Source organism: Oncorhynchus mykiss, chromosome 2 (genome assembly GCF_013265735.2).
Source record: "Oncorhynchus mykiss isolate Arlee chromosome 2, USDA_OmykA_1.1, whole genome shotgun sequence".
Taxonomy (NCBI): Eukaryota; Metazoa; Chordata; class Actinopteri; order Salmoniformes; family Salmonidae; genus Oncorhynchus; species Oncorhynchus mykiss.
In genome coordinates this window covers 92,027,936-92,050,072 of record NC_048566.1, presented here as the reverse complement: position 1 = coordinate 92,050,072, position 22,137 = coordinate 92,027,936, and the positions used below count along the sequence as shown (strand labels likewise).

Genomic DNA, 22,137 nt, shown 5'->3' with positions numbered 1-22,137 from the left:
TTATGAGCCAAGGGAAGTTAGCAACCATGCTCCTCCATTGTAAAAAATATGTTGGAAGGTATAGAAATGCATACATTCATGTCTAGATTATATTTTGACATGTTTGACTTATTACAGACACCTTAATGCATACTTTTAAATTATGTGAGCTAAACATACAAATACATGAAAAAATATATAAATATATTCACATTCAAGTATTTTTTTAAAAGAGTACTGTTACTTTCACCACTACAAAAAAAAAATACTTTTAAATACAAGTAATTTTGTCCACATTCCTATGGAGGACTGCTTCTACTGGGGATTGCCAGTATGGGTGAACGTTGGCTTCAGATTCTCAGTGGCCTATACATTGCATCAGCAATCCAGGGTTAGTATACATAACTGTTTTAAAAGTATACATAATTGTTTTAAACCTAACCTTAGCCACACTGCTAACCTTATGCCTAACCCTAAATTAAGACCAAAAAGCACATTTTTGTTTTCATGAATTATTTATTACCATCTAGCCAATTTCGACTGTGGATGTGGTATATAGTGGAAACCCAATTGCAGCTGAAAACAGCAGTCAGTCGGGGCATGGGAAGGTTCAGCCAAACCACTTCTGCATATTTAAAGTAGGCTGGTTTTTACATTTAAAAAATGGTTGTAATCAGAAGTCCTCATTGACCTGTTGACATGGTATATTTGAAAAGCCTTGTTACAGCTCATAAACTGGCACACTGCTGCCACCTGTTATCCACTATTCACATTGCACAATGCCATTTGATCTGCGTGATTACAGGGATTTTGGGTTGTAATGATGAATAGATAATTCAGTCCAAAAGAACACAAAGACAATATAAAGAGGAAACGATTTATATTAAATATAAAGTAAAACAGTGAAATCGAACCCTGGTATATTAAAATGCTTCAAGCTAAACAATGATAGAAAAGTATTGAGAGGGAGTACAACATCCTCAAACCTCCGGAATAAAAATCAACGTAACAATAAGCAATATATTAACATTAATAAACAAACATTTTAGGTGAATGCTTTTGGCAATCAATTGAAGATTGGTTTAATACTATCCCAAGAGAAACAGGAAATCAGCTGTCAGGGTCTATCACATCAGGCCAATAAAGTATATATTTGATTGTTCGTTCTTTCTTTCTTTACATCTCCTTCTCTCTCTCTGTTCCGTTCTCTTCGTTCAGGGGATAGGGACTTAGGTCCAGCGTCAGCATGCGGCTGAACATGCACTCGTTAAACTGAGAGAAAAAGAAAGACAGTTAAGTCACAGGGACTGATATCCTCGCCTCCTTCTCAAGACACTTTGGAGGAAAGCAACCTAGGTTCTTCTTTGGTGTTTTGGGAAGAAGGCAAGGAGAGACGAGAGAGGCAGCAGAACCAGGCCGCGAGAGAAAGATGGTCTGGAATAAAGGTGTTTTGGTACTGTACCTCAGGGTAGACCCCCAGCAGAGCGTCAGCTCTAGAGTAGAACTCCTCCTTCAGAGAGATGACGATGATCTGGAGGCTCTCTCTCGACTGCTCCCTGATAAAGCTGGTCACCTGCATCCACAGAGACAGACAGGTCAGCTATATTGCCATATTCGTAGCTACAGCCCATATTTAATCACAATTAAAATGTCAACTTGCTTTGCCAATATTGGTGTTGTCCAGGGCTGCATCAACCTCATCCAGGACAAAGAACGGAGCTGGACGGAAGCTGATTGAGAAAACACAAACATCAGACAGTGGTTCAGTGCTGTAGGGTACCCTAGTGGTTAGAGCGTTGGACTGGTAACCGAAAGCTTGCAAGTTCATATCCACGAGCTGACAAATTACAAATTTGTCGTTCTGCCCCTGAACAGGCAGTTAACCCACTGTTCCTAGGCCGTCATTGAAAATAAGAATTTGTTCTTAACTGACTTAAAGTTAAAATAAAAAATAAATAAAAATAATGATGGGCATATCTCATGTCTGCTGTGTGTGTTAGCTGTGTAAAGCCAACACGAGAGCAGCGATTGCCTTCTCTCCTCCAGACAGGTTGTCCACGGCCATGAACTTCTCTCTCTCTCTCACCTGTGTATGGCAAAGCCAAGGCAGCGATGACCTTCTCCCCTCCACAGGCTGTCCATGGCCATGAACCTTTTCTCTCTCACCTGTGTATTGCGAACACCAGAGCCAGGGCAGCGATGGCCTTCTCTCCTCCAGACAGGTTGTCCATGGCCATGAAGCGTTTCCCAGGAGCAATACAGTTGTAATTGATGCCATCCAGGTAGGGCTCATCTGGGTTCTCAGCACTCAGAATGGCCTGGAGGGAGCAGCACACATTCAGGCATATACACACCCGTACATTACACCAGGGTTCGTACAGACAAAGTAAGTCAAATTCAAGGACTTTTTCAAGCACTAATATTTATTTTCAAGGACCATCAATTTGTAATACTTCCTATTATGCAATTGTTTCTAGTCACCACCAGATGGCTGTATATCGCCACAACCTCATGAAAAAAACAAACTAACTTACTAGTCATCACTACCTTAGAAGTTCCACTCAATAATACGTGTTTCGCTCATTTTTATTACATACAGGAGTCAGTAATGATGGTGTTGTAATTTGAGTAGTGATGAGCAGGACACGCCTACTGGTGAACACATGTCCTATTCACATTACTACACAATTCCAACTTAATGACTGTATTTATTGGCCATTTGGGAATCTACTACTTAATAGCTACAAAAAAGCATCTTGCTTTCAACTGGCAGCTTTAGTGTCGCCAGTCGGGAGAAGGGCGAGTGGGCAGTGAGGAAAACGGCATGTGATCAGCCACCAGAATGGCAGGAGCATGGCTGCCGCTTGAATATCGCAGGCACACTGAATGAGGCAATTGCCAAAAAAACTCCATAATGTAGAAGTGGCGCCAGCACAGGAAGCAGTGTTGTCTTTCCCCCTTCATGTGGCGCTTCAGGGCCGATTCACCCATGCTCACAACGTCAAACTTGGACGCATTGTTTGCACATTACACGGTGCGGATTGGTTGGTTTCAGTGATGTAGTGGTAAATAAAGGTGGGTAAGCTACAGGACCTGTCAACATTTTGGACACACTTACTCAGGTTTTTCTGTATTTGTATTATTTTCTACATTGTAGAATAATAGGGACGACGTCAAAACTATGAAATAACACATATGGAATCATGTAGTAACCAAAAAAGTGTTAAACAAATACAAATATATTTAAAATTCTTCAAAGTAGCCACCCTTTGGCATGACGACAGCTTTGCACACGATTGGCATTCTCTCAACCAGCTTCACCTGGAATGTTTTTTCAACCGTCTTTAAGGAGTTCCCACATATGCTGAGTTGGCTGCTTTTCCTTCACTCTGCGGTCCAACTCATCCCAAACCATCTCAGTTGGGTTGAGGTCAGGTGATTGTGGAGGCCAGGTCATCTGATGCAGCACTCCATCACTCTCCTTCTTGGTCAAATAGCCCTTACACAGCCTGGAGGTGTGTTGGGTCATTGTCCTCTAGAAAAACAAATGATAGTCCCACTCAGCGCAAACCGGATGGGATGGCGTATCGCTGCAGAATGCTGTAGTAGCCATGCTGGTTAGCTGTGCCTTGAATTCTAAATAAATAATTGACAGTGTCACCAGCAAAGCACCGCCACACCATCACACCTCCTTCTCCATGCTTCACAGTGGGAACCATACATGCAGAGATCATCCGTTCACCTACTCTGCGTCTTACAAAGACACAGCGGTTGGAAACAAAATGTTCAAATTTGGACTCATCAGACCAAAGGACAGATTTCCACTGGTCTAATGTCCATTGCTTGTGTTTCTTGGCCAAAGCAAGTCTCTTCTTATTGTTGGTGTGATAAATAAAATATCCCAGAAATGTTCCATTAGCACAAAGGGCAGGATTGTATCTACAACTGCCTGGCATTTTAGCTATCAATGTGACGTTTGGCTGTGCCTAATCAGTCAGTTCTGTCACTGCCTGGCTCAGTGGCATTGTGGGTTGAATTAGTGAGCTCACCTGGCAACCACAGAGCGAAACACGTGAAGAAATAAAACTTCTTAGTCTACCTGGAAATTAATTTGCAAGACCAATACATTTTTCTGATATTTTTCAGAAATGTATTTGCTCATGTTCTCCTCTCATTTGAATTGAAGTACTTTTGAAGTACCTACTTGAGAAAATATCAGATTTTCAAGGTACTCCAAATAGAAGTACTTTAAGCACCTCAAGCACCTTTTGCAGACCCTGTTACACACACACATTACAAACACGACACATACTACACACCACAAACCTGATAAGTGCGTCTATTACACAGTAGTATGAAGATTGCTTTCAGGTGTGTGTGTGTGTGTGTGTGTGTACAAGTGTTTCTGTATGAGTAAAGCCTTCACACCTGAGCACTGGTGTTCCTGCACAGTTGTTTGTAGATCTGGTCGATGACGACAGAGACGTGTTCAAAGCACTGACTGAAGAGTCTGAAGCGTTTGGCTTTAACCTGCTCAAACTCCTGGTTACTCCTTCTGGCTGCCTTGCTGCTGGCATCAAACGCTGGAGCACACAGAGGGAGACAGAGGCAATCAGATGAACATCATTGAGCCATACACACACACAGATATGTATTGCACCATGAACTTTAAGGGACCACAACAAAAAAAAGTTATTAACTTTATTGTGTTATCCCTGTCAAGTTTTTTAAATGTATGTATGGCTTTTTTTAACTGGCTATTTAAAATGTAAGTCGATCAAAGATCTGTAGGCACTAAAAAGTTAGGTCCTGCCGTGGTATTGGGAGAACACATGCTGCAATGCATTTGAAATATGCCACTCTAGCATCTTAAAAGTTTGTCACTAAAACCAGTTTCCTCCGGGTTTTAACTTTTTAGGGCCCTCAATGGGTTCCCACAATACACTCGCCAAGACAAGTAAAGCGATAGCGTTTGTGTATTGAGGTGTGTGTCGCCACTATACAGTTGGTGTATTGAGGTGTGTGTCGCCACTATACAGTTGGTGTATTGAGGTGTGTGTCGCCACTATACAGTTGGTGTATTGAGGTGTGTTTCTGCACTTTGTACCGTCCACCACCCCCTGGAATTTGTCCTTGACCACCCTCATTTTCTCCAGGGCTTTAAGGTTGGGGGCTGTGGAGCGCTGTAGGACCCCCTCTAGAGAGGACACTGTCTCCTTAAGACGCTCTACCTGGGGGTCCACCTCCTCCCCTGCAAGATCCTGTTGGACATAAAGACACACACACGTTTGGACAGCATAACGTTAGATGCATAACTGTCCTCTGGGGTGAATATAGTACATTAACTGTATGATATTGATCAGTTCTTAAAGCTAAGAGACTGAGAAGGGATACTGTATTGATTGATGATTGATTAATGAGGTCTACCTTCAGCTCAGCTCCCAGGCCAGAGTAGTCGATGACCATCAGCGCCTCTCTCTCGTAGATGTCCATAGTGGTGCAGGTGCTCTCTGTGAGTGACTCTGAGTCCAGCTGACAAGGCCAGATCAGTCAATCAGACATAAGAGAGAGAGAACTTTATTCTCCCCCGATAGTGAATTTGAATTACACATATGAGAGGTAAACAACTGTACATCCAAGTACACAATACACATTCAGTACAAGGAGAACGTGAACACAGCCTGTCATCTGGGTAGGTCCTGGATTTTACAGCTCTACTGTATACTACCCTGGTCTATGCCCCCCCCCCCCCCCCCCCCCCCCCCCCCCCCCCCCTCACTCTGTCTCTGATAGTGGAGGCTACTGAGGGGAGGAAAGCTCATAATAATGGCTGGAACGGAGCAAATGGAACTGCATCAAACATATAAAAAACATTTATTTCGCTCCAGCCATTACAACGAGCCCGTATTCCCCAATTAACATGCTACCAACCTCCTGTGGTCTCTAGTCTGTCCTACCTGCACCTCACTGATCTCGTCCAAGCTGCCAGACAGCAGCGTGATGGGCAGGCCCTGGATCTTACAACCTAGCAGCAGATTGTGTTTCCAGATCCTCAACTGCTCCAGGGCTGTCTCAGCTGAGATTACCTCCCTTTGCAGCTTCACCTGCTCTCTGGTGGAGAGAAGGGTTAGACACGGAGAGGGGACAGAGAAAGGAAGAAGAGAAGGGGGAGGGAGATAAAGAGAAAACAGAAAAGGAAGAGGGATAGGGCGGAGAGAGGAGAAGATCAGCTTTTAGAGAGGGCGATGAGACCAGTGAAGTGACCTGCAATCGATTTGATACACTGGACAAAAATAACTTGACAGCAGAACAGCCACAGTCAGTAGTACCTGGAGCTCTCCTGAAGGCTCTTCATCGTTTGGTCCACCTGGGCCTTAGAGTCAGAAGCCTGGGTCCTCTTCTCCAGCAGATGATTCTTCAGATCCAACACTTTAGATTGACTCTCTTCCATCACCACCAGCAGCTTCTCCTCCTCCTAGCGGAGACACAAGAGAACAACACAACACTGGGATTACATTCTGTGTGATTTTAGAGGAGGATTTGAGAAGCTGATGGGAAAAGGGAAGGAAGGGAGGTATGGAGGGACAAGAAAGGAGGATGAAAGGAGATAACATGAGAGGGAAGTTGAGAACGGAGGAGAGGAGGTATGTTTTGCCTGCTTCTGTTCTTCCACTCTGCACTGCTCCAAGGCGATGGTCTCCTCTATTTTCTTCATCTTCTTCCTCTGCTGCTCCAGCTGACCCTGTTCATACTCCAACTGGGCCTTCAGACAGGTCCGCTGAGACTCAAACTCCAACCTGGGAGAGGGGTGGGAAAAGAGAGGGGGGTTGATTACACTTAGGCAGTGACAGAAAAGAGATGTGGGAGAGGAGATGGCCAGAAAAAAATATAATAATATTTGCGAACAATACACAGTGCATTCGGAAAGTATTCAGACCCCTTGACTTTTGCCACATTTAGTTACGAGGCACAGAACTGGAGAAGGGTACCAACACATTTAAGAACGAAGTGTCCTCCGTTCTTAAATGGAAGAAGTTTGGAACCACCAAGACTCTTCCTAGAGCTGGCCGCCTGGCCAAACTGAGCAATTGGGGCAAAAGTGCCTTGGTCAGGGAGGTGACCAAGAAGCCGATGGTCACTCTGACAGAGCTCCAGAGTTCCTCTGTGGAGATGGAAGAACCTTCCAGAAGAACAACCATCTCTGCAGCACTCCACCATCAGGCCATTATGGCCAGACAGAAGTCACTCCTCAGTAAAAGGCACAGGACAGCCCGCTTAGAGTTTGTCAAAAGGCATCTGAAGGACTCTCAGACCATGAGAAACAAGATTCTCTGATCTGATAAAACCAAGATTGAACTCTTTGGCCTGAATGCCAAGTGTCACATATGGAAGAAACCTGGCTACATCCATACTGTGAAGCATGGTGGTGGTACTATCATGCCCTGGAGCTGTTTTTCAGCGACAGGGACTGGGCGACTAGTCAAGACTGAGGGAAAGATGAACGGGGTACAGTACAGAGATATCCTTGATGAAAACCTGCTCCAGAGTGCCAGGGACCTCAAACTGGGTTGAAGGTTCACCTTCCAACAGGACAATGACCCTAAGCACACAGCTAACACGGAACCCAAACCGGCTGCGCGCCTGCTCCATCGTACATTTATTTTGTCCCCCTACAGAGACCCTGAAAATAGCTGTGCAGCGACACTCCCCGTGCAACCTGACAGAGCTTGAGAGGATCTGCAGATAAGAATGGGAGAAACTCCCCAAATATAGGTGTGCCAAGCTTGTAGCGTCATACCCAAGAAGACTCGAGGCTGTAATTGCTGCTAAAGGTGCTTTAACAAAGTACTGAGTAAAGGGTCTGAATACTTATGTAAATGTGATTTTTTCCATTTTTTAAATCTTTAATACATTTGCTAAAATTTCTAAAAACCTGTTTTTGTTTTGTCATTATGAGGTATTGTGTGTAGATTGATGAGGGGAATTGTTTTTTTATTTTATTTTAAAATACATTTTAGAATAAGGTTGTAATGTAACAAAATGTGGAAAAAGTCAAGGGGTCTGAACACTTTCCGAATGCACCGTACACCGTATAAGAACAAGCATACTGTACAATCAGTCCATATAAACTTGTTAGCATCATCGTTCCATAGACCATATATACTGTATGTAATGTGGCGAGGTCCAGTCCAATACCGTTTCCTGTCTACATCCTGCTGCTGTTTGAGATGCTCCTGTTCATACTCCCTGATGTTGGCCACTCCTATCTCAGCACAGAAGTCTGAGAACACCACGTCCTCCATCTGAACACAGAACAATAACAACAACATGACCACGAACCTGGTCCCCATAGACATAGCAGGCAGAACGTTCCTACTCTATGGCAGTGACATACTACAAATATTTGGTAGTGCGGCAGGTAGCCTAGCGGTTAGAGCGTTTGGCCGGGAATCAAAAGGTCACTGGTTTGAATCCCCAAGCCGACAACGTTTAAAATCTGTTAATGTGATCTTGATCCAGGGCACGTTGTTCATGTAAATCTCTCTGGATAAGAGTGTCTGCTAAATTATGTGAAAGTATAGTCCCATGTGGCTGAGTTGGTAGAGCATGGCATTTCCCACTTTGAAGTGTTGGGTTCAATTCCCACTTGACTTCAACATGTGTCTACTTTCTTATTTTCCAATGAGAGCATAGTAGGCCATCAACAGTTTTTCAGCTTATTATGTATTGGGCGATGTTTTCGAGTTTTGAAAATGTATGCACTCACGACTGTAAGTCTCTCTGGATAAGAGCGTCTGCTAATTGATGTAAAACCTTTGGTGTTGTTTGTGTTAGCTATGACACGCCACTAATAACAGGTGTCTGCTATTTAGCGGATGCTCTTATCCAAAGCGACTTACGATAGAAATTGTGCCTTGCTCAAGGGCATATCGACAGTTTTTTCTCCCTTAGCCGTCTCAGGGATTCAAACCAACAACCTTTTGGTTACCAGCCCAATGCTTTTAACCGCTAGGCTACCTGCCAATTTAGACATTATTCTAAATAGTCTTGGTAGCAGTGCGTCCTGACCTGGTTGATCCTGTCTTGGAGCTTCTTCATCTCCAGCTCCTTGATCTCCCTGTTCTCTTTCTGCATCTCCAGCTGAGACTCCACGTTGGCCAGCTCAGCCTCCAGGCGAGACATCTCCTGAAGGGAGAGACATGCAAGTTGTCAAGACATGAGATGTGCGCGACATGGGCCACAGATTGAGAAAACTCTTACAGTATTGAGAGACTTACAGTAGAGTGCATGCATACATTTTCAAAACTCAAAAACATCACCCAAGCTGAAAAACTGTTGATGGCTTACTATGCTCTTTTTGGAGTAAAAATAAGTAAACACATGTTGAATTCAAGTAGAAGTGGTGGTTTGCAGATGGTGTAGTCAGAGTAAGTTACAGTAACAGTGTTAGTGTAGTTTACCGCGTGGCAGTTGGGAATGCTCTTCTTGCGGAGGGTGTCCAGTTCAGTGTGGGAGTACTTCAGACGGGTCTGAACCCCCTGAGCCTGAGACTGGATCTGTTTCAGCTCAGGCTCCTTACGCTTCAGCTTCACCAGACCCTGTCACATGACACAGGAAGTTGAAATAAAGAACTGTCTCAGATAATTGGTCGGAAAAACTATACTCCTTGAGCCAGAGAGAATAAGTTAGCGGTTTTGCAGTGCATATTATAGAATCAAGACTTACAATAATAAAAAATGTATTAGATTCCCAGACTTTCAAAATCTAGATTCTGAAAGTGTGCAAAGACCCAGACTCACACGTAGCTCTGCAGTCAGCTGTTCTTTGAGCTCCTTCAGCTTGGTCATGTCCTTCTCGTCCCAGCGCCGGGCCTTGCTCCGCAGGTAGCTGGAGCCCCCAGAGATCACCCCTGACTTGGAGAACATGGTACCGTCCAGAGCCACCGTCTGGGGGAAAATATTGAGGTGGGTGCTACCACAGTAAAGTGGATGGGGGGGGAACTCAGACTGGCTGGCTGGTTGACTGACTAATTGTGCATGTTTGAGATTGTCTACTGTACATTGCAGTCGGACTGCGCAGAATTACTGATCTATATATCTCCTTGAATCCCATAGCCCTCAAACAAGCTGAATGACTGACTAACTCACCTTGAGTCGCTCAGGCCCGTCGAAGGCGATGGCTCTGGCCTCTTTGAGCGTCTCACAGACAAGAGCGTTGCCACACACAAACTGGATGACTTTCTTCAGCTGAGGAGCGGTAGGAGAACACTGCACCACGTCCACCATCATCTTAGCTCCACGCACCCCACGCAGCCGCTCATTCAGAGGGCTCACCTGGGAAGGGACAGGGAGGTGGGACAGCCTCAGTGAGGTTTGTGTGTTGGGTGTGTTAATCAAAGCCTCTGTTGTTAGTTTTAGGTAGTTCTGGTTGTGTTTCTCCATCCCCCATCCCTCAGCTTTATAGCAAATGTAGCGGAGCTGCCGTTTTGTTGTTTTTTAAATTAAGGAGTAGGCCTACAAACAATCTCAACTTCTTTGTCCACTGACTCACGTCCAGGTAATCTATGGGTAAGAAGGTTTCTGGTTCGGCCCTCTCCTCTTTGACAAAGCGGATGCAGTCCCGAGCCACCTTCTCTGACGACACTACTATGGCGTTCATGTAGCGTCCAAACACCTTGGTGACGGCCAGCTGGTACTTCTTATGGATGGGGCTGCACAGGTCCACCAGACGACCAAACTGGGAAATAGAGGAACAAATACACCCTGGCAGAAATCTTCCTCTGGATGCTGACAAAGATCTTGGAAGATCCTACAAGACCTTTAGATAGATCTTACTGGATACTAGTAACAGGATCTTAAAATATCTCAAGATTCTACGAGATCCGAAGCAAGATTGCTACCAAGGCAATCCCTACAAGCTCACATTCAAATGACTGCAATAAGGGACGAGGGGGAGGAGGGGGTGCACTATGGAAGATTATATTTTCCCAGTTTGATCTAATGAGGTGTTGGTGGCAGTGAGACAGGGATGTCTAGGGATGTCTCACCAGTGTGTCAGGGTAGAGTCTGAGGAGGTTTTCCAGGACCTCGTTGCGTTGCTGCTGCCTCTTACTCTCCTGGCTGTCCAGCCTGGCGTTCTGCAGCTCTCCCAGTACCTCCCCTAACTCCTGGTTCACCTCCTCCCCCCTCACCCTCCCTCTCTGCAGTTCCGCAGACAGCACCTCCTCCTGCTGACGAGACTCCTCCAGAGAGCTCCTGAACAGAAGAAAAACAAATAGTTTGTCACTCTTTTCCCTTCTTTCTCCCTCTTTCCTTTTCTCTCTCTCCTTCACTCTCTCTCTCCTTCACACTCTCCTTCTATCTTTCTCCCTCTTTCCTTTTCTCTCTCTCCTTCACACTCTCCTTCTCTCTCTAATTTTCTATCTTTCTCCCTCTTTCCTTTTCTCTCTCTCCTTCACACTCTCCTTCTCTCTCTAATTTTCTATCTTTCTCCCTCTTTCCTTTTCTCTCTCTCCTTCACACTCTCCTTCTCTCTCTAATTTTCTATCTTTCTCCCTCTTTCCTTTTCTCTCTCTCCTTCACACTCTCCTTCTCTCTCTAATTTTCTATCTTTCTCCCTCTTTCCTTTTCTCTCTCTCCTTCACACTCTCCTTCTCTCTCTAATTTTCTATCTTTCTCCCTCTTTCATTTTCTCTCTCTCCTTCACACTATCCTTCTCTCTCTAATTTTCTATCTCTCTCTCCTTCACACTCTCCTTCTCTCTCTAATTTTCTATCTTTCTCCCTCTTTCCTTTTCTCTCTCTCCTTCACACTCTCCTTCTCTCTCTAATTTTCTATCTTTCTCCCTCTTTCCTTTTCTCTCTCTCCTTCACACTCTCCTTCTCTCTCTAATTTTCTATCTTTCTCCCTCTTTCCTTTTCTCTCTCTCCTTCACACTCTCCTTCTCTCTCTAATTTTCTATCTCTCTCTCCTTCACACTCTCCTTCTCTCTCTAATTTTCTATCTTTCTCCCTCTTTCCTTTTCTCTCTCTCCTTCACACTCTCCTTCTCTCTCTAATTGTCTATCTTTCTCCCTCTTTCCTTTTCTCTCTCTCCTTCACACTCTCCTTCTCTCTCTAATTTTCTATCTTTCTCCCTCTTTCCTTTTCTCTCTCTCCTTCACACTCTCCTTCTCTCTCTAATTTTCTATCTTTCTCCCTCTTTCCTTTTCTCTCTCTCCTTCACACTCTCCTTCTCTCTCTAATGTTCTCTCTCTCTCCTTCACACTCTCCTTCTCTCTCTAATTTTCTATCTTTCTCCCTCTTTCCTTTTCTCTCTCTCCTTCACACTCTCCTTCTCTCTCTAATTTTCTATCTTTCTCCCTCTTTCCTTTTCTCTCTCTCCTTCTCTCTCTAATTTTCTATCTTTCTCCCTCTTTCCTTTTCTCTCTCTCCTTCACACTCTCCTTCTCTCTCTAATTTTCTATCTTTCTCCCTCTTTCCTTTTCTCTCTCTCCTTCACACTCTCCTTCTCTCTCTAATTTTCTATCTTTCTCCCTCTTTCCTTTTCTCTCTCCTTCACACTCTCCTTCTCTCTCTAATTTTCTATCTCTCTCTCCTTCACACTCTCCTTCTCTCTCTAATTGTCTATCTTTCTCCCTCTTTCCTTTTCTCTCTCTCCTTCACACTCTCCTTCTCTCTCTAATTTTCTATCTTTCTCTCCTTCACTCTCTCTCTCCTTCACACTCTCCTTCTCTCTCTAATTTTCTATCTCTCTCTCCTTCACTCTCTCTCTCCTTCACACTCTCCTTCTCTCTCTAATTTTCTATCTTTCTCTCCTTCACACTCTCCTTCTCTCTCTAATTTTCTATCTTTCTCCCTCTTTCCTTTTCTCTCTCTCCTTCACACTCTCCTTCTCTCTCTAATTTTCTATCTTTCTCCCTCTTTCCTTTTCTCTCTCTCCTTCACACTCTCCTTCTCTCTCTAATTTTCTATCTCTCTCTCCTTCACACTCTCCTTCTCTCTCTAATTTTCTATCTTTCTCCCTCTTTCCTTTTCTCTCTCTCCTTCACACTCTCCTTCTCTCTCTAATTGTCTATCTTTCTCCCTCTTTCCTTTTCTCTCTCTCCTTCACACTCTCCTTCTCTCTCTAATTTTCTATCTTTCTCCCTCTTTCCTTTTCTCTCTCTCCTTCACACTCTCCTTCTCTCTCTAATTTTCTATCTTTCTCCCTCTTTCCTTTTCTCTCTCTCCTTCACACTCTCCTTCTCTCTCTAATGTTCTCTCTCTCTCCTTCACACTCTCCTTCTCTCTCTAATTTTCTATCTTTCTCCCTCTTTCCTTTTCTCTCTCTCCTTCACACTCTCCTTCTCTCTCTAATTTTCTATCTTTCTCCCTCTTTCCTTTTCTCTCTCTCCTTCTCTCTCTAATTTTCTATCTTTCTCCCTCTTTCCTTTTCTCTCTCTCCTTCACACTCTCCTTCTCTCTCTAATTTTCTATCTTTCTCCCTCTTTCCTTTTCTCTCTCTCCTTCACACTCTCCTTCTCTCTCTAATTTTCTATCTTTCTCCCTCTTTCCTTTTCTCTCTCCTTCACACTCTCCTTCTCTCTCTAATTTTCTATCTCTCTCTCCTTCACACTCTCCTTCTCTCTCTAATTGTCTATCTTTCTCCCTCTTTCCTTTTCTCTCTCTCCTTCACACTCTCCTTCTCTCTCTAATTTTCTATCTTTCTCTCCTTCACTCTCTCTCTCCTTCACACTCTCCTTCTCTCTCTAATTTTCTATCTCTCTCTCCTTCACTCTCTCTCTCCTTCACACTCTCCTTCTCTCTCTAATTTTCTATCTTTCTCTCCTTCACACTCTCCTTCTCTCTCTAATTTTCTATCTCTCTCTCCTTCACTCTCTCTCTCCTTCACTCTCCTTCTCTCTCTAATTTTCTATCTTTCTCTCCTTCACACTCTCCTTCTCTCTCTAATTTTCTATCTTTCTCTCCTTCACACTCTCCTTCTCTCTCTAATTTTCTATCTTTCTCTCCTTCACTCTCTCTCCTTCACACTCTCCTTCTCTCTCTAATTTTCTATCTCTCTCCCTCTTTCCCTTTCTCTCTCTCCTTCACACTCTCCTTCTCTCTCTAATTTTCTATCTCTCTCTCCTTCACTCTCTCTCTCCTTCACACTCTCCTTCTCTCTCTAATTTTCTATCTTTCTCTCCTTCACACTCTCCTTCTCTCTCTAATTTTCTATCTCTCTCTCCTTCACTCTCTCTCTCCTTCACACTCTCCTCTCTCTAATTTTCTATCTTTCTCTCCTTCACTCTCTCTCTCCTTCACACTCTCATTCTCTCTCTAATTTTCTATCTCTCTCTCCTTCACTCTCTCTCTCCTTCACACTCTCCTTCTCTCTCTAATTTTCTATCTCTCTCTCCTTCACTCTCTCTCTCCTTCACACTCTCCTTCTCTCTCTAATTTTCTATCTTTCTCTCCTTCACACTCTCCTTCTCTCTCTAATTTTCTATCTTTCTCTCCTTCACTCTCTCTCTCCTTCACACTCTCCTTCTCTCTCTAATTTTCTATCTCTCTCTCCTTCACTCTCTCTCTCCTTCACTCGCTCTCTCATTCTCTCTCTTTCTCTCCTTCTCTCTCTCAGTAGTTTAGTATGTCAGCACAGCCAAGAGAAGCTTTATAAAGAATGGGGTGCTTAACACTGACAAATGTATTTAAGTAGTGTTCTCCTTCAAAAAATAACTGCAACACATACATACAATAGGGGCCGGAATTGCCAGGGGCCTCGACATTATCACGATACTTAGATGCCGATACGATATGTATCGTGGTTCTCATGATTCTATGTATTGCGATTCGTTACTGAGTTTTTATTGCAATTTGATGTTCCAATCATATTGCTCACTATATGTCTGCTGCAGATAGACTTATAAAATGAGTTTGGTCATGGAAAGAAGTGCTGAAAACATGTTGATTCAATATTTAAAAAGAAGATGGAGAACACACTATAGGATACAAAATAGCTGAGTTTTGGCAGCCGACTAGCGCTACCTAGCAAAAATCTATAAAAAAATTGTCCAAAAGACTTTGAAGTCAAAGTATCTATATATCGTCCAAAATAATATTGTGATATGTAACTACAGTTGAAGTCGGAAGTTTACATACACATAGGTTGGAATCGTTAAAACTCGTTTTTCAACCACTACACAAATTTCTTGTTAACAAACTATAATTTTGGCAAGTCGGTTAGGACATCTACTTGGTGTATGACACAAGTAATTTTTCCAACAATTGTTTACAGACATAATATTTCACTTATAATTCACTGTATCACAACTCCAGTGGGTCAGAAGTTTACATGCACTAAGTTGACTGGGCCTTTTAAACAGCTTGGAAAATTCCAGAAAATTATGTCATGACTAGAAGCTTCTGATAGGCTAATTGACATAATTTGAGTCAATCAGAGGTGTACCTGTGGATGTATTTCAAGGCCTACCTTTAAACTCAGTGCCTCTTTGCTTGACATCATGGGAAAATCAAAAGAAATCAGCCAAGACCTCAGAAAATAAATTGCAGACCTCCACAAGTCTGGTTCATCCTTGGGAGCAATTTCCAAACGCCTGAAGGTACCACGTTCATCTGTACAAACAATAGTACGCAAGTTAAACACCATGGGACCACGCAGCCGTCATACCGCTCAGGAAGGAGACACGTTCTGTCTCCTAGAGATGAACGTACTTTGGTGCGAAAAGTGCAAATCAATCCCAGAGCAACAGCAAAGGACCTTGTGAAGATGCTGGAGGAAACAGGTACAAAAGTATATATATCCACAGTAAAACGAGTCCTATATCGACATAACCTGAAAGGCCGCTCACCAAGGAAGAAGCCACTGCTCCAAAACCGCCATAAAAAAGCCAGACTACGGTTTTCAACTGCACATGGGTACAAAGATCGTACTTTTGGGAGAAATGTTCTCTGGTCTGATTAAACAAAAATAGAACTGTTTGGCCATAATGACTATTGTTATGTTTGGAGGAAAAAGGGGGAGGCTTGCAAGCAGAAGAACACCATCCCAACTGTGAAACACGGGGGTGATAGCATCATGTTGTGAGGTTGCTTTGCTGCAGGAGGGACTGGTGCACTTCACAAAATAGATGGCAGTATGAGGAAGAACAATTATGTGGATATATTGAAGCAACCTCTCAAGACATCCGTCAGGAAGTTAAAACTTGGTCGCAAATGGGTCTTCCAAATGGACAATGACTCCAAGCATACTTCCAAAGTTGTGGCAAAATGACTTAAGGACAACAAAGTCAAGGTATTGGAGTGGCCATCACAAAACCCTGACCTCAATCCTATAGAAAATGTGTGGGCAGAACTGAAAAAGCATGTGCGAGCAAGGAGGCCTACAAACCTGACTCAGTTACATCAGCTCTGTCAGGAGGAATGGGCCAAAATTCACCAAACTTATTGTGGGAAGATTGTGGAAGGCTACCTGAAATGTTTGACCCAAGTTAAACAATTTAAAGGCAATCCTACCAAATACTAATTGAGTGTATGTAAACTTCTGACCCACTGGGAATGTGATGAATGTGAATCTGAAATAAATCATTCTCTCTACTATTATTCTGACATTTCACATTCTTAAAATAAAGTGGTGACCCTAACTGAGAAGATAATTTTTACGAGGATTAATTGTCAGGAATTGTGAAAAACTGAGTTTAAATGTATTTGGCTAAGGTGTATGTAAACTACCGACTTCAACTGTATCTATTTTTTCACTCATCAGTAACCAATAACATACACCACAACACATGACTTACTTGCAGGTGTTGGTGTACTCTTCCAGTTTATCTGCTCTCCTGGTGAAGTCCCCCAGCTGAGTCTGGCTGTGCTTAATGCTTACCTATATACACAGAGAAAGTCAACACCAATTTCTGTTTTCACACAAACACGCACACACACACACTCTCTAGTACCTACCTCCACTTCTTTCTTCCTCCGCTGGTCAAACTCGATTTTCTGGTGGTCAGCCTTGACCTCCCAGTGCATCTTCTTAGCCTGCTGGGACAGGAGGGCCCCCTGCTTCCTGGCCAGCTCCTTCAGCTCCTTATAGCGCTCCAACTAGACACACAGAATATACACACACACCAACTTTAAACATCTGCTATCTGAACAGCTAACCGATCGCTGCAGCTGTACATATTCCATCGGTAAATAGCCCACCCAATTTACCTACCTCATCCCCATACTGTTTTTATTAATTTACTTTTCTGCTCTTTTGCACACCAGTATCTCTACCTGCACATGACCATCTGATCATTTATCACTCCAGTGTTAATCTGCTAAAATTGTAATTATTCGCCTACCTCCTCATGCCTTTCGCACACAATGTCTATAGACTCCTTTTTTTTTTTTTTTACTGTGTTATTGACTTGTTTATTGTTTACTCCATGTGTAACTCTGTGTTGTCTGTTCACACTGCTATGCTTTATCTTGGCCAGGTCGCAGTTGTAAATGAGAACTTGTTCTCAACTAGCCTAACTGGTTAAATAAAGGTGAAAAAAAAAAAAATATCACACACACACACATAGCACATGGACCTAAACTACACTGAACAAAAATATAAATGTAACATGTAAAGTGTTGGTCCCATATTTCATAAGCTGAAATCCCTGGGTCGCTCCTCTTTTCAGTTCGCTGCAGCTAGCGACTGGAATGAGCTGCAAAAAGCACTCAAACTGGACAGTTTCTTCATTCAAAGACTCAATCATTGACACTCTTACTGACAGTTGTGGCTGCTTTACGTGATGTATTGTTGTCTCTACCTTCTTGCCTTTGCGCTGTTGTCTGTGCCCAATAATGTTTGTACCCTGTTTTGTTGCTACCATGTTGTTGTCATGTTGTGTTGCTACCATGCTGTGTTGTCATGTGTTGCTGCCATGTGTTGCTGCCATGCTATGTTGTTGTCTTAGGTCTCTCTTTATGTTGTGTTGTGGTGTCTCTCTTATTACCTGTTCCTCCTCCAGCTGTATGTCAGCCTTCCGGTTGGTCAACTCCTCCTGGGCATGTCTCTCATAGTCCCTCCAGGCCCTCTCCAGCTCCTGGAGCTCCTGATGGAACTCAGCCAGCTCCTCCTCTTTCTTGGCACCCATCCTCTGGCTCTTCTCCAGGGCCCCACGGGTATCATCTACCTTCTTTAGGTGGTGGGATGTATTCACCTTGGCCTTGATGTACTGGGACCGACGCAGGGACAGGGTCTGCTCCTGCCCACTGGGGGAGAGGGAGAGTTTAGTTAGTAATAAACACACACACCTCTCTCTACATACACTTCTCCCTCCTGACTCCTACCCACCGGATCTCCTTCTCAATCTGCTGCAGCTCTCTGGTAAAGCGTCCATGTTCTTTCTTCTGGGCCTTGACGCTCTGCTCCCACCCATTCAGTCCTGTCTTCTGACCGGCCACAGCCTCCTGTCTCTTCCTCAGGGTCTTTGACAGGGCACTCAGGCCCTGCTGGTTGTGGTACAGCTGGAACAGGTTTAGCTGCAGCCTCCCCTGGTTCAGGTCGTCCACCAACTCCTGGTACTTCTGGGCCTGAGGATGAAGAGAGGGACAGGGTTCATTTTTAAAATTGATTTAACCTTTATTTAACTAGGCAAGTCAGTTAATAAGAACAAATTCTTATTTACAATGGCGGCCTACACCGACCACACCCGGACGACGCTGGGCCAATTGTGCGCCGCCTTACGGGACTCCCAATCACGGCCGGTTGTGATACAGCCTGGATTTGAACTAGGGTGTTTGTAGTGACACCTCTAGCACTGCGATGCAGTGCCTTAGACCGCTGCACCACTCGGGAGCCTAAGAGCATATACATGAATTGAACAATAAACATTGTGAATTGAAATTCCAAAACTTTTCCATGACTTTTAACCACATTTCCAGATTGTCGTAATGATTTAATGTGACTGGGTAAAAAGCAAGTTGTCATTTACTAACTGTTACGACAGTGTTATGTTAAGTCTTATGACAGATAAATGGAGAATATCCCCTCTCTGTGTTCTTATCCTACCTCCACTTTCTCTGAGGAGACCTGCTTCTTCTCTGCGGCGGCTGTCCTCTTCTTGTTGAAGTGGAACTGCGTGTCTTCTTTAGCCTTCTGCAAAGCCTCCTTCTTCCTGTCATAGTCATCAGACAGCTCCAGAGACTGGCTGATGCGCTCAAACATCTTGGTCCGCTCCTTGGGGTTCTTCATGGCGATGGACTCCACCGCCCCCTGTATGGAGTCACAGGAAATATAAAACAGAGGTCACTATTAAACTGTATCAGAATTTATTATGTACTTTAATGAATGGCACTGTAATTAGCTACATTATGAATTATGATAAAATACTAGCAGTTGTGTGTGTGTTTGCTTACCTGGAATACCAGACAGTTTCTAGCTTTAGTCACAATGCCTATCTTCTCCAGTTCCTCTGTGTACTTGGCAAGGGTAATTTGTCTGCCATTGATGCGATACTCAGAGGAGTCCCCTGGAAGATACGCAACATTAGTGCATACAGTACAGTAAAGTAGCACAATCATTAGTTGAGCTACTATAGTTACATACACTACTGGATAAACATTTTGCTAAATATTTGCTGAATAAGACAGACCAGGACAGAATATTTGCTGAATAAGACAGACCAGGTCAGAAGGTAAAACAACGTTGAAAAGACATTCCAGACGTTGAAGTTAGGTTCTATTTAGGTTCTAAATTAAAGGTGAACATTTGTATTTTCGGGATGTTTAAAATACATATTTTATAGGAAGTTGCAAAGGTGTCTTTTCCGGACATTGAAATCAGGCTAATTTTTGCTTCTGACTGAAAGTTGAAAAGATGTAATTTATAGATGTCTATGTTTGGGCCAAATCAAGGCGGGTTAAAATCAATGTCCGTGAACATTGAAGTCAAGGCCCGTCTGGACCGCCCAAAATCTGAACCAAACATAGATTTATATGATTGGTTCTGATTTGGTTTGGACCAGACCAAAGACCAATCTCCGTGGATGTTGAAATCAAGGAGGGTCCGGACTGCACCAAAAATAATCCGGTCCGGACCAAAAACAGACACCCGAAACTGGGGTGTAGCCTACCATGTCAGCCTGCAATGGAATTGTATGAATGCCTATCCATGTAGTAGGCCCACAGTTTTTAAAACAGGCTGTTACATTGGCTTTGTTAGTCCTTATTCCTGTGACTAATCAATTTGGCTATTTAAGCTCTGAATATCAGCTACCCAACTTTATCAGGAGTTATTGTGAGCTTATTTGCAATGTGTTTACTCAACAGGAAATGCAGAAGTATTTTATTTTAGGCTATGATCAGCTTGTCAAAAAATGGACGGAGACAAACTTGAAATCACTGATCATGACAATGGGGTGAAATCACTGATCATGACAATGGGGTGAAACCACTGATCATGACAATGGGATGAAATCACTGATCATGACAATGGGGTGAAATCACTGATCACGACAATGGGGTGAAATCACTGATCATGACAATGGGGTGAAACTCTTGGACAACATTTGTGATTGTCCATTCCATATGGTCCATTTTACTTTGACCTGTCCTGTTTTTAGGATATGTTGTTTGTTAACATGACAGCACATTTTTTATTTGATTGGGTGCCATTTAGGTTAAGCTATTTGATCGGGGAGAAACCGGTATGATGTAGAAAGTGTCCATCTCATTACACTGTCATACATTTGATCTCCAGCCTGTAGGCTACAGAAAAGTCCAAATACTACTTATGTTATATCCTATTTATGCTATATGACTTATGTTATTAAGATACATTTTTTTGACGGAATGTTGGTGGAGTGCTGCAGCAAAGGGCGGCATCAGCGATCACAATAAAACCCATATGCCACTGGTTGAGAGAAATTGTCATTGTTTTTGGGCAAAATTAGGTGAGGTGTTTTATGTGTTGTTTTTGGGAGATGCGTCATCAACCCTGCCTAATGGGTAGGGTCTAGGCCGGCCGTGGCATGAGTCCACTAGATAACATTGTTTTCTCATATGAAATAAGTCTATAGTTACTAGCCCTTGGATGCAATCCAACTCACCCGATATGCTCCTACAGAAGTTGAGCTCCTCTCCGTTGTCGTCGCAGTAGCGCATGGTGACGCTGGCCGTGGTGGACACCGGCTTGCCAATGTGGGCTCCGTGGATGAGGTCCCTGGTGTGCTTCACGCGGAGAGTCGCTGCCCGTTCCCCCATCACGAAGCTCAGGGCATCCATCACGTTCGACTTACCTATGGAAAGATGTTGCAAAGTGAAATGCCAGCAAGGTATGTATGAAACGTATTATCAGAACTATCCACTACCTGTCTGTTAATGCCAGTGAGTACACACCATGCTAAAACGCAGACAGTTTAGCAAGCCCATATTGGGTTCATTGCAAAGCTAACGTTAGCTAGCAAGCACGTTGATCAAGATAAAACAAAAGTTCAAGATAACTTACCGGATCCATTTGTGCCAATAATACAGTTAAACCTTTTAAAAGGTCCAATTACTTGCTTCCCTCGCCAAGACTTAAAATTATCCACATCCAACTGCTTTAGAAAACCCATTTTGGGCAGCTAGATCTTCAAAAACAGTTTTTGTCAAGTTTTTCCTCAGAAGAGCGCCACGGAGTGGAAGCCTTCTCCTTTGGCGGGAAACACTCAAATAAGACCATTGGTAAAGGTTGCTAAATCTACATTAGAATATATCTAGGTTATAATATGTAAAAACATTTTTTTTTTTTTTTTTTTACATTATATTAATTTAAATTTTCTATATTTAATTTACTTTAATTTCTTGGCTATGCTGTAACTGTTGCCCCTTTGCCTTGGGGCAACACTGTTGCAAGCAGTGACTAAGGCAAATCAGAAAATCTTGGTTGCAAGACAATGGCCGTTGGCCACTTGGTAATTTGAAATGGCCAGGTTGAGTTGCAGATTTCCCTTCCCTGCTTTGAACATTTGTATATTTTATTTTATTCTGTTGTATTACTTTCCTCTTGACCATAAGGCCTATATATTCTGGAGGCCTTTCAATTGAGCTGAGTAGACCCACTTATCCTGCCCTGGCATGTCTGGGAGAAGGACTGTTACTATCTACAGCTGATACTGAGTGAGTGGGGCAATGGCACC

At 43.3% G+C, this 22,137-nt stretch overlaps 1 protein-coding gene across 1 annotated transcript; it reads right to left on the bottom strand.

The window, feature by feature from the left end:
* Positions 1-842: 842 nt before the first annotated feature.
* On the bottom strand, positions 843-21,639 carry smc1b (structural maintenance of chromosomes 1B). The gene is made up of 25 exons (XM_021576837.2): positions 21,465-21,639; positions 21,067-21,255; positions 19,376-19,488; positions 19,029-19,232; positions 18,312-18,550; positions 17,971-18,229; positions 16,940-17,080; positions 16,780-16,862; positions 11,027-11,234; positions 10,531-10,716; positions 10,128-10,313; positions 9,780-9,926; positions 9,441-9,578; positions 9,049-9,165; positions 8,176-8,282; positions 6,635-6,776; positions 6,309-6,454; positions 5,937-6,090; positions 5,407-5,511; positions 5,087-5,240; positions 4,408-4,562; positions 2,146-2,297; positions 1,640-1,709; positions 1,442-1,552; positions 843-1,251 (listed from the first exon to the last, which is right to left on the bottom strand). Exons 1-25 carry the CDS (start codon positions 21,571-21,573, stop codon positions 1,156-1,158), a joined length of 3,711 nt encoding a protein of 1,236 aa, XP_021432512.2. The 5' UTR covers positions 21,574-21,639; the 3' UTR covers positions 843-1,155.
* Positions 21,640-22,137: the final 498 nt, after the last annotated feature.

Coding starts and splice junctions, on each gene's coding strand:
- smc1b (XM_021576837.2), bottom strand. CDS start 21,573: ATGGGTTTTCTAAAGCAGTTGGATGTGGATAATTTTAAGTCTTGGCGA. Junction 17,081..17,970: donor TACAGCTGGAGGAGGAACAG/GTAATAAGAGAG, acceptor CTGTGTGTCTAG/TTGGAGCGCTATAAGGAGCT. Junction 8,283..9,048: donor TCCAAGACAGGATCAACCAG/GTCAGGACGCAC, acceptor TTCTGTGTTCAG/ATGGAGGACGTGGTGTTCTC.